The 12,070-nt window shown below is 50.0% G+C and overlaps 1 protein-coding gene across 5 annotated transcripts; it reads right to left on the bottom strand.

The window, feature by feature from the left end:
- Positions 1–324: 324 nt before the first annotated feature.
- On the bottom strand, positions 325–4,307 carry LOC125944912 (uncharacterized). Of its 5 annotated transcripts, none has more exons than XM_049666329.1 (3): positions 3,962–4,302; positions 3,203–3,333; positions 325–968 (listed from the first exon to the last, which is right to left on the bottom strand). In XM_049666329.1, exons 1-2 carry the CDS (start codon positions 4,229–4,231, stop codon positions 3,208–3,210), a joined length of 396 nt encoding a protein of 131 aa, XP_049522286.1. In that variant the 5' UTR covers positions 4,232–4,302; the 3' UTR covers positions 325–968; positions 3,203–3,207. The 5 variants fall into 5 exon arrangements, 4 of the variants coding, with proteins under 4 accessions (XP_049522286.1, XP_049522283.1, XP_049522285.1 ...); XR_007466600.1 differs by having other exon boundaries at positions 326–976; positions 3,198–3,333; positions 4,158–4,307; XM_049666328.1 differs by having other exon boundaries at positions 326–976; positions 3,209–3,333.
- Positions 4,308–12,070: the final 7,763 nt, after the last annotated feature.

Below are 12,070 nucleotides of genomic sequence, written 5' to 3'. Positions count from 1 at the left end.
GTAATATCATGCATTCCCGAACGGTGCCGACTTAGAGTTTGCCATTATCTGTAAGTGGTACCTTTAGCGGAACGCGACACTGTTGGTGAACAGGAAAATAGCGTAGGAATCTTCAGGTTGGTAGATCCTTTGGTGTCATTTTACGTGAACGACATAAATATTATTTATGCTCTGTTATCATAAGTGAATCATGAATCTGGAAAACAAACCAACTTTTTGATGTAAATAAGAAATATGCATTGTATTGAGGACTCGGTATCGTATCTTGCCAACGATCAACAGCCAGGCAAAAGGTTGGTTGGCCCTAAAAAGGGTTGTTTGGCGGTAAGAGATGCATTTGAGTAGATGACGGAAAAGTAGTTCCAACAGGTCCTTGTCTGTCCAAACAAAGAGGGCATAGCTTGTACATGACGCGTGACACTGCCAAAGGATGCCATCAGGCCAGTGGCTCTTCATCAGAGAGAGAGAGAGAGAGAAATCACTTTTTTTATTCTGCGATAAAAAATGCATCGATGCCCTGAGTCCAGGGCGTCGCTTGCGGCGTGCTTCAGCGCTAGGCCGATAAAGTTCGCAAGGAATCGTTGGTCGTGAAGGGTGGTTGCTGCGGTCAGTCACTCGGAGGAAGGGCAGATGGGAGGGATGAAGGTTTGGGTAAAGGGCGGGGGGGTAGTTTTGGATGGCATTGCCATAGGATATGTGATGTGTTGGGAGGATAGACACCACAGTGGCTACAGCGAGGGAGGTGGGCAATTGTTGTGCACGTTTCAATTCTTGACAACAACAGCTTCCAGTGATGAGCTGGTTGCGAGTAATCAGCAACTCATGCGAACAATTCCACCACAATTATTCATTTCAGGTGCTGCGGAGGATCGAACAATCCACAACCCGGCTCGCTGTCGCGGCAGAGAGGACGGCAGCGGCTCAGGAGGGCATCCTGGAGAAGGTGCGCTCCCTGGCACAAGTCGTAGCTGGGCACCTGAAACAAGAGAGGAGGAAATTATTTGTTGTTTATTTTCAGCTTATCAATTTCATTTTATTCATTTATTGTGTTTTGTGTTTTATGACTTCAGTTTATCTTATTTATTGTTCTTTGAGTTTTATAACTTCACTTTCATTTTATGCACTTATTGTTCCTTCACTTGAGTTTTAGTGTTTTAAGTTTCATTGTTGCCTTGTATGAATAATACAGCAGGATTTTTTGGACAAAAGGCGTAATGCGTGCACCCATTTTTGTATTGTAGTATTTTCCTCTTTCTATTTATGCTAATCTAGCTGCAACGCCAGCATGCTTTCTTTTATTTATACATTTCGAAGACGCCTAGTCATTCACACTGGAATCATAACAAGTATTTGTCGCTTGCTGGTTTTGTACTGTGATATTTATATTTCTTCACTATGTTTTGTGGCTTACTGCACTCATTATGAAGCGTTACCGCATGGTGTTTGCACTGTGATATTTTCATTTCAGCACAGTGAGGCTAAGGTGCAACAACTACAATGTGGTCTTTTTTTCAGAGCACCCAACTAGTCACTCTTTAGGTTGCATAGTTTCACAAATGAAAATGGCCATCATCATTGCACCACGCCGGTAATTGATTTCCTCTAGTTTTCGTTCCAAGTGAGTCATTGCAACAATACGTTTCAAGTGTGACACGTTCTGGGTGCTGTGAGATTGCAGAGCCAATTATTCATGTTGTAGGTAATTTGTGTTCCATCATAGCTGGCAAGTGCCCTCACCTTTCTACAATTATGATTCACCTCTTTTTTTGCATCGCACTACAATTGCTGCCGAGAAATGAATGCTTCTAGTCAGTGACTCATAACACTGAGAAGGGAACGAGCGTACCTGTCAAAGTCATACTTTCTTGCAAGGTCACTTAAACGTAACTGCAAGTTTTATGTGCCGTGGTGAAAACCAATTGTGTGATGCTGATGTTGCAATGTTCTCACATGCTTTGCTACGTGTAGCGTGCTGTATGTACAAGGTTCATGATGTACTTGTCATCATAGCGTGTGACAAAGTTGACCTCTGTATTATTTTTTTGCTTTTGCGTTAATTTACGTCTACCCATTTGGACATGATGTGTCGAGTGTAATGTCACAACACTCAGCGTTACATTTTTTGTGTGTTTGAATCCGCATTAATTACACTTTACTTGCTTGCCTCATCTGCGTATTCATGCTTGCACGGAAGTTTTCATACACCTAGCACAAGAGGTGGCTAGCAAGCATATTGCCTCGTTCCTACCAATGTACACCAAGCGCCCGAATGCACAGGATGCGGCGGTTGCAATAATTCTGGTGCGTTTTAAGAAAATTATGCAAACCTTTTCCTGATGGTGAGCACAGAGTGCCAATCACATGTACTGCTTCCATCAAGTCTGTCATAACTACGATGGATCAAGGAATGGTTCCATTTCATATTTCATGTGATATTTAAAGAAAAGGCTGCACTTTCATGTTGCTATCATGTTTCATGTTACACTAGGAAAGAAATACTTAGTGTCAATTACTCATTACTGTAACCACAAACTATGAGAAAACAAGCAGATGTTCGATGTATTGACCTGAGTAAAAAGTAACAATTGCTGCATCTACATGCACAGCAAGTGGCATATCATAGGATGCACACAACGCATAAAAGCTGTTGTAACATAGCATTTCTAATGTTTCACGAGGAAAGAAGAATTTTGCGACGTGCATATTGCAGAGAACAATGCTAGCTTGGGCGCAGCAGCAAATGCAGTTCTTCACAGATAAAGGGGCACAACGTATTGCCTTAGGACTGCTTCACGAGTACTACTGTAAATAAGTGGCAGCCTTGGAGACTCTTGCACAGTGAAGAGGGTACAATTGTTTTTGAGTCCACGGCTGTGGCATTCTTTTTAAAGGATTCTTTGTATAACTTTACTTAGTTTGTGTTTAAATTATCATAATCTGTCGGATGTTTTGATTTGGAAACATTGACCATCCGTATGGAGGGGTATTGATGTGTATACAAATTCTTTAATGTATTTTCCACTGTACAAACACAGCCCTGTGATAGCGTAGGCGCACTGAAATTTGTATAAATAAATTATGTATGTGTTATGAAAGCTCACCATTCCTGTGACATCAATATTCCTGTGACTATCAATATCGTTGTTACCAACCAAAGTGTTCTGCCCTAGTTAGGTGTACACATTACGAATACTTACCAAACAGATACTAGCCAGGCTGCAGTTGTGCGGCTAGGCGCGCACACAGTGGATTATGCTGCCACACCCAAGAGTCGTGGCCCGAACCAGGGAACTGGAGGTCCACAACAAGGATGCAAAGTTCTGATTTGCACACCTGCAATGAGGAGCAATGCAAAATAGCGCTGCAAATATGCTCTAAATTTCTTTTTGCCATTCATATGCAGAAAACAATACATACATTTACGCTGGTACAAGCAGCTACACTGTTTCAGTCATAGGCGTGCACAGGGTTTTCCATTTGGGGAAGAGGGGCAATGCGCCCCCCCCCCCCTTTGTGCGCACGCCTATGGTTTGCACTAAGTGATCGCTAAATGAAAACTTGGGGCACGATACTGTGCGAGAACACCCATACACGCGAAATCCTGCCCATGCAATGGTTGTAAGTACTTCCCTCTTCAAAATGCTTCCATCGTATCTTTTTTTGCTACGACTGCTGCCCATGTTCCTTAATACCTCCAAAATGCAGAACTCCATTGCGTAGGCACGCCAAAACTCAAACACAATTTTGGAACGGCAAACGGCTCATGCACACAAACACATGGCACTCATCATTACCACTGACGTGTCAGACTTCAACAAGCTCTTACACAGTTCCCCGCATGTCCTCTTTTAATTGTTACATAACTAGTTATGCCAGCTTGGCATTAAACTGAACAATTGCTACTAAGGGCGAGTAAAAATGGCAGCTACAGTTAGAAGTAAAACATTCCAACGGTACTTACGACCATGACGTTTAGGGCGTAATAACCCTTCCTCGACATGAAGCTCACCGTGTCGGCCAGGCTGAGTCCCTCTGGCTTCATAATGGCGATCAACGTGCCGTCAACGCACGCTAGCACGCCTGGAATGGCACCGCGTCGCGCAAACGCCGCCTTTGCCTCATCCTTGGCAGCCGGTGTCAATGAAAAGTCCACCAACTTTCTCCGGGCAGACACGGAAATGATGGCCTCCGTCACCTCGTGGATGGTGTTGCTCACGCCCGACTGCACCATGCCTATTTTCTCCTCGCGACCAAAGCTTCTCTGGAAGCTTCCGGTGCCGAAGAACCGCCGCGCGCACAACACCTGCCTTTCTGTGGAAAGGCCACTGCCTCGCTGGCATCCAATGATGGGTTCAAGCTCGTCGCACAAGCTACGCACTGTTCGTTTGGACAGACGAAAATGCTTCCGGAACTCTTCCTCCGTCAACTCTTCAAATCGGGTAATCGTCTCTGCGCGACTGCAGCAGCCGCACAGGCGACACGAAAAGACACGGCAGAGAAAGGAAACGCCATTTTCTCCAATTGTTGGCATTCCCGATTTGGATTGAACCGGACACGGAAGAGGCTAACTGTCCCAAGCGCTTACGTTTTAATCCAATCCAAGCCGTCTGGTAGCCGTTCTAATCCGTTCTATCGAAACGGACGGACTCGGCAACCGTTCCGTTGCGTTCGTCCGTTAGCAGACGACACGGAATGATTGACAGCAGCAAGACGTCACGGTCCACGTCCCAATTGACGTCATGGCGATCGTCACGGTTCAGATTGACCAATCGTGTGCGGCTCGATGGAACGGACCGCCTCCGTTCCATTGTGGAACGCGTACAAGATCGCGCCCCAAATTGCGTCTTGAAGTAAGGGTCAATAGAGGTTGTTCGGTCCGTGTCGCCAATGCAGCCTTACCTCCCGGAGCTGCACTGGCTAGTTTCCCGGGTGGTGTCCAGACTAAGCCGGAGAGCGGGAGCGACGGCGTTGAAGGGAGCGTGACTGACGAATTTGTGGTGACGGCGAACGGCTAGACCAGTGTCCTTGTGCGACAATATCGGCGTACGTCGGTTCAGCGCGCGGAGACGGCGAGGTTCACGGGCCCGAAGGCGGTCGTCGAGAAGAGATGGGCTAGAATACGGGTCACGATTTTGCTGCGGTGATCGGGGAGCTTGGTCGGTAATACCGACGATTGCGGCAGTGGCGTGAAATCTGGCCGACTCGAGAGCAAGAAAAACAGATCGGTCCATCGTCTGGGGTCCGCCACTCAGATGAGTTTCTGTAGCGGGGTGTGAACCGGGGAGTGGAAGCGGCAGTAGCAATAATTGGGACCGTGTGGTATTCAGTGTGAGGACCGGAAGCGCACATGGGCGGAGATGCGTGACTGGTGGCTTGTAGAAGTAGGACACCCATATTTGCAACCTCCTGATGGACGACGGCTTCAATGATGGATATTGTCGCCAAATGGTCGTGAGCAGGTGCCTTATAAGCGGCTGGAGCCATGGCTTCGAGCTCCTGGCGAACAATCCTCGCCAGGTTGTTAGACTTCGAGAACGGAGGGGCGTCCGGGATCTTCGCGCGACAAGGTCGCAGCTGTGTTCGGTAGTCGGTTAAAGGGTTGAGTATAACCGGCATAATTCATCATAACCGGCATTCGGTTATGATGAATTCAACCGTGCTGCAGTGCTTACACATAAGTATGTTGAAGGCATCGTCAGTTATGCCTTTCAACACGTGGCCAACCTTGTCCACCTCTGGCATGGCTTTGTCAATTGTGCAGCACAAGGCTAGCACTACTTGGATGTATGCGACGTACGATTCCGTTGACGTCTGAGCTCTGGCCGCGAGCTCGTGCCGGGCTGTCAGTTGTCGTGCGACCGAACGGTCAAACAATTCGCGCATCTTCTCCTTGCATATGTCCCAAGTTGTCAGTTCTTCTTCGTGCGTGTTAAACTACACGCGAGCTGTGCCCCGCAGGTAGAAAATGATGTTCGCGAGCACGAGCGTCTCAACCCACCTGTGGTGCTTGCTGGCGCGCTCGTACAATAGAATGCAATCGTCGACGTCATTGTTGTCAGTGCTGCGAAACGTGCCGGGGTCGAGGGGATGCGAAAGGACCACGGTTGCCGGAGCCGCGGACGCGGGTAGCGATGATGGCATACTGTCTTCGGCCATGGAGGCAGGAGAAACGTGGCGTCCGCTCCGAAGATCCAGGGCCGGGTAAATAGAGCCTGCAACCTCCACCGAAAAGATGTTACGGGAAGTATTTACGCTACATTAAATAACTAGCACTTGTCTAGTTAAGACTGCACAGATAGCACAGGGTTCAGCAGGTTTTCAGTCAGACAGGAGAGCCTCTGACACAGCCCCACTACAACGTCTTTGTCTTCACCATTGCTCGTGACAATATTGAATAAATCCGCTAAATGTGAGAAATTTGTTTGCCCTTGATGAAATTTCCTACGGGTGTTTACGTGAAATAGCCAGGCAGCGGTACACACACCACTTGATTGCGGTGCTACGAGGTGGACATGTCATGAAACACCATTAAACAGACAAATTGCATAATTGCAAAATTAAAAGGGCCTTGTACCAAAACCACTCAAATTTTCAGTAAACAAAATAATGAACTGCACTGCTATCAATATGTTAATGGTCTCACTTGGAGTAAGAACGGCAACGTTGTTGCCTGACCCTGTAATAATTCGATCTCACTCACTTGAGAAGAAATTTAGCCATGGCATCACCCTCTTGCACGTAAGGTGGAGTGTACGCTGGGGCAATTGTGTGCAGGAAGAGCCACCCAGGAGGTACAATGGTAAACTCTCGTGAGTTAAAGAACTGCAAAAAAAATGGCACATACCTATTAAAAAATGACCCAAGTACACAAGTTTCTCTGCGCTCGCCCCATATAAGTGCGGCCATGGCCGCAGAGATAAATACGCGGGTATTATTCAGTTCCAGAAATCGATATGCCCTGCGTCGCTACAATTAGAGCTAGCCACGCCTTCGCTTTCCTTATAAAAAAAATCAGCAGCTACGCTCGAAGTACGAAGCTGCGAACTATGTTACAAGAAACGCCAAGCCACCAACTTCGGACGAAGCATTCACGCTTAAGCTTCGCCTTCAAGAATGGAACGCGAGAGCATTCAATGATCTTTGACTGCTTCTCACGCTCTCCAATAACTGAAGCTTATGTAACTGTAGAGTTTACCGGGAAGCGATGGCGGCGAAAATTACTAATACATAAGCTGCAGTTGCCGCGAAGCGTGAGAAGCAGTGAGGGATTTTAAAATGCTATCTTGTTCCACTCTTTAAGAAGAATTTTATTCGTTCTCAAATTTTTGTTCCCATAGTGTTAAAAACAAACTCAAATTTAATGCCTTAGTTTTATTATATTCATCATATCGAAAAAATAGGCTAAATTTCAGAAAGCTGTTTGTCCTAGATACAATAGCCTAGATGTGTTTACGTGAAGAAACAGAACCCTGGCCGCTACCAGGTGTCCTTCAGCGTTGGCGCAGCGACCAGCACCGCCGGCAGCCTTGCAGGCTTCGCACCGCGATGGTGCACGATATGAGACAGTAATGATATCTTCGACTAGTCGCGTCTGTCCAGGGCTCCGCTTGCCGCGGCCGCTCTGCGGACCCGGTCAATCAGACTCAGCTGATCGTCCAGGCTCTCACTCGCCAGCAGCTCTTCCCGTCGCTCCGCTGTAGGGTGTTGTATGGGGGGTACGGCAGTGATAGCATTACATGCCCACGTGATATAAAATAAGGAAGCTTTAGCTGATCACCATGGACAGCGAGGAGGGTATTCCGTAGTATGTATTTTACTAAGGATGTGCAAATTTGGATACGTGCCGGTTTGGATTTGTCTGCACCTGACCGATTCCTCTTTATTTAGTATTCGTTGTGGTGGGGAATAGGTTCTCCTAAGTCCTCTATAGTGGTTTAGAATTGCTCAGTAGTCGCACGGGACGGGAACGGGTTTCTCGGGGGAGCAGTTGGAGGGTGCTCGGCTCGTGTACCGCCGAGCTACCCTATCCACCGCTTGGTTTCCCTCCAGCGACATGTGACCAGGGGTCCATATTATCCGATGCTTAATTGAGTATGTGTGCCTGTACTGAGATGCTAGCCAGTGTTAGTCGCGCTCAGGGTGATACCGAGTGCAGGCAGGCCCGCTTGGGAGTCCGTCAGAACTGTGAGCGATCGTCTCTCTGTAGCCGTGGGCAAGAGTGAGCGCAATGGCTGTTTCTTTGGCTTCGCTGATGTTGTGGCATCGTATGGAGGCGCTGATCAGTTATTGTAATGTGTTGTCCAGAACTGTGTTTACTGCCTTGGTGTTCGTGCGGTCGTAGTTGGCGGCGTCAAAATAGTTTGTGGTGTTCTTGTGAGAGCTCCCGGTGGTGCAGCGAAATCCGGCGGATGCACTGGTGGGACGAGCGTTCGTTGAGACGCAAGCAATGACTGGCCTAGGTTGCCTAGGTTACGGTGGACCTTCGCCAATAGCGGCGAGGCTGTGTTGTAATAACGTTGCGGGAAACGCTTATCTCGACAACTGCTCCGACAGGTCTCGGAGTTTATCTCGGAGAGCTTGAGAGAGATTGATGAGGGAGGGGTGCGATCTAAAAGAACCAGCCGAACGCAAGGCGCACAGTCTTAACCAGTGGAAGACAAGGCTGCTCGCCCGAACGGTCTAGAGCGCTCCGAACGGGCCAGCCGAAAATGCCACAAGACAACCTCCGGTGTTCGTATCCTCATGTTCACCGCTCTTTCCGCTCAGAGTACTTTATTCGCCGTTTTGTGCTAGGCCATAGCCGCACTGGAATACGAAAATAAGTGGTTGCGATCCAGCGCGGCCGTGGTCGTTTATGCAAACATTTTCTTCAGAAGGAAGGCTAGCGTTTTGCGCGCATAGCGCTCATGCCAGCGGCGGGGGACAGATCGCGGTCCTGGCTTCGCCGTAGCTCCGGTTGAGCACATCATGGCGACGCGTCCACTTCGCTTCGCCATTTGTGGAGTCAAATGCAGTACGCACTTGTCGCGCCTCTAGAGACACCTTCGAAACCTCCACGCGCGGGCAGCGCATTCCCTGTCGATACTCTGACAACAGGACGGCGCGAAGGCGCCTGGAGTGTGCGTGCAATTGCTATCCCACACTCTGTTGGATTCGTTCCAAGCGCAGCTTTCGTGACCCGATGAGCGTTATAATTGTGAGAGTGATTATGTGGACATTCCAAACGAACTTTCGCCGCCGTCGTCACCATCTACGTCGCCACGTCGCTGTGGAGCTCCGCATATATTTACGTATATGTATGTTATATGCTTATCCATGCCGTATATACGGGTTATATTGCTGTAGTATTCAACCACTAAAGAGAGAGAATAAACATCTTTAATATGTAAATGCAGCTTTGAAGAGGCGTCCTCATTCCAGAATGCCTTGAGCTCGGGCCGCGTCCTGGGCCCTCGCAATCAGCCGTTGCTGATCTTCGAGGTCGGAGCTGGCCAAGGCTCTCTCCCAAAGCTCGTTGGTGTGGTAAGGGTTCGGAAGATTGAGTGGTGCCTCTCTGCAACCCCCTACTATGTACCTGGGGGACCCGGGCTCTGCGCAGAAGCGGAATTGCGGAGAGAATTGTGTAAGGGCTATGAGGTGGTTTCTGGTTGGGTGTGGAATGTATTAACCTGTAGAGCTCGGAGGAATCGCTCCTGCTCTCTAGGTAGTGACTTAAGTGGGGGTGCATATTGTCACCTGTAGTAGTGGGCATAGGGCAAGCGCAGAGGCGCAAGAAGAAAGAAGTGCGCGTGCTAACCGCCCCGCTCGATAGCTGCCTCTCGCTGCCGTTTTCGCCAGAGCCCCAGCCGCTCCCAATAAACGTCGTCAGCCCCTTTTGAAGACCCGTGGCAAAGTGGTGGAGGTGCTGGGTATTTATCACTCATGCCACAGACTCCTCCTGGGAGCAGAAGCACCAGCCCTGTGTTAGTCGATACTCCCGTCCATCGGACCAGCCGCAGGATCCGGGGACTGCCCCCTGAAGACACCGTAGTGCTTCAAACTACCTCAACCGGTATGGAACGTGCAATGACGAACCGGTATACACTTCAGAACCCGCTGGCGCCGAAGTCGTTCCATGGCGACATCTTCGAAGACGTCGAAGACTGGATGACCGACTTCGAGCGCGTCGCCGAATACAACGAATGGGACGACGCGACTAAACGTAGGAATGTCTACTTTTGCCTCGAGGACGGCGCGCGTACATGGCTTCAAAACCGTGAGGAGCAACTGACGTCATGGCGCGAGTTCCGCCGTCATCTACTGGACACTTACGCCAGTCCTGATCGCCGCGAACGAGCCGAACGAGCAATTCAGGTCCGCGTCCAGCTTCCCAACGAAAGCGTTACCGCGTTCGTTGAAGATCTGACGCGCCTCTTCAGACGAGCAGACCCTGGAATGACCGAGGACAAGAAGTTGCGTCACCTGATGCGAGGGGTGAAGGAGCAGCTCTTCGCTGGTCTGGTGCGCAATCCTCCGCAGACTGTCGCCGAATTTCTATCCGAGGCGGTCAGTATGGAGAAGACGCTTCAGCAGCGCTCTAACTTTTACGAGCGGCAAGTGAACGCGACTACGGACATGTCCACGGCCATCGGAAGCCACAATGACAACCTTCGAGACCTCATCCGCACCGTTGTGCGCGAAGAGATACTGAAGGTTTACGGCACCCCACAAGCCACGGTGAGCTCCATTGCGAGTGTAATAAGAGATGAAGTGCACCAAGCGCTCCGGTCCACCGTTCCTTTTTCTAACACCGCGCCTGCACCTTCTGTACACCACCGTGCGACCTACGCAGAAGTCTTGCGACAGCCTGCTTCGTCCCCGCCGCTGTTTGTTCAAGCCGCTCATCCGGTTGCACTCCCACCAGCCCAACCGGTGCCATACATCGAGGAACGACGCACGCCTCCACCGTTTCCCCATGCCGCTTCTCCGGTTGTGCTTCCGCAAGAGCGACCAGTGCATTACGCCGATGATCGACGCATGCCCCCTCGGAAGTCAGAGGTTTGGCGCACTCCGGATCGCCGTCCTCTGTGTTTCCACTGTGGTGAGGCAGATCATTTGTACCGCCAGTGCCCATACCGACGCCTCGGGTTGCGGGGCTTTTCTGCCTATTCGCCGCCACCCCGACTGGGCCAACGACCTCGGGACATTGAGGATTATCTGGCTCAGCAACGCATGCCACCGCCTACCGGGCGGCAGTCACGCTCGCCGTCGCCAAGGCGATTTTCACCATCGCCCCAGCGGTATTCGAGCGGACGGTCGCCAAGTCCCCGCCGGGAAAACTAACTACAGCGACCTTTGGGGGCGAGGCCGCTGGCAGTCGACGCGCTGAAGACCTCCGATCGACGCGAGTAAACAAGGGTACCGGTACGCCATCAACTGAACGGAATGACCGGCTTTCGCTCGACATACCGGTAGTGATCGACGGTTACGCGGTTAGCGCTTTAGTGGACACCGGAGCGGACTATTCTATATTAAGCGGGAAGATGGCGACGTTTCTGAAGAAAGTAATTACACCTTGGCATGGCTCGCAGATTCGTACAGCTGGCGGTCACGTCGTTACTCCACTGGGAACCTGCACGACAAGAGTTCAGATTCGAGGATCGACATTCGTGGCGAGTTGCCTTGTCCTACGCGAATGCTCCCGCGACGTCATTCTCGGAGTTGACTTCCTGCAGGAATACGGCGCTGTTATTGACTTACGGGGCGGTGTAGTCACCTTCTCAGCCGACCAAGCAATCGACGCAAACGACGACAATCGACGTGATGACGCGCTACGTGTTTCCGCTGAAAGTGTTACGCTTCCTCCACGAGCCAGTGTTCTAGTCGAAGTGATGTGCGGTGGAATGCGCGAAGGTGGAGTGGTCGCAGAAAGTAACTTAGCGCATCTACTGACACAAGGTGTTTGTGCGGCCAGGAGTGTGCTACAGCTTCGTGATGGCCGATCTAAGTTGCTAGTCACCAACTTTAGTAATGAGCATCGACACCTCTTCCGCGGTACTTCGATAGCGTTTGCCGAAGAAGTGGAACACGT

Source organism: Dermacentor silvarum, chromosome 4, assembly GCF_013339745.2.
Source record: "Dermacentor silvarum isolate Dsil-2018 chromosome 4, BIME_Dsil_1.4, whole genome shotgun sequence".
Classification (NCBI taxonomy): domain Eukaryota; kingdom Metazoa; phylum Arthropoda; class Arachnida; order Ixodida; family Ixodidae; genus Dermacentor; species Dermacentor silvarum.
The sequence above is the reverse complement of the archived record's forward strand: the minus strand, read 5'-3'. Positions and strand labels throughout refer to the sequence as shown.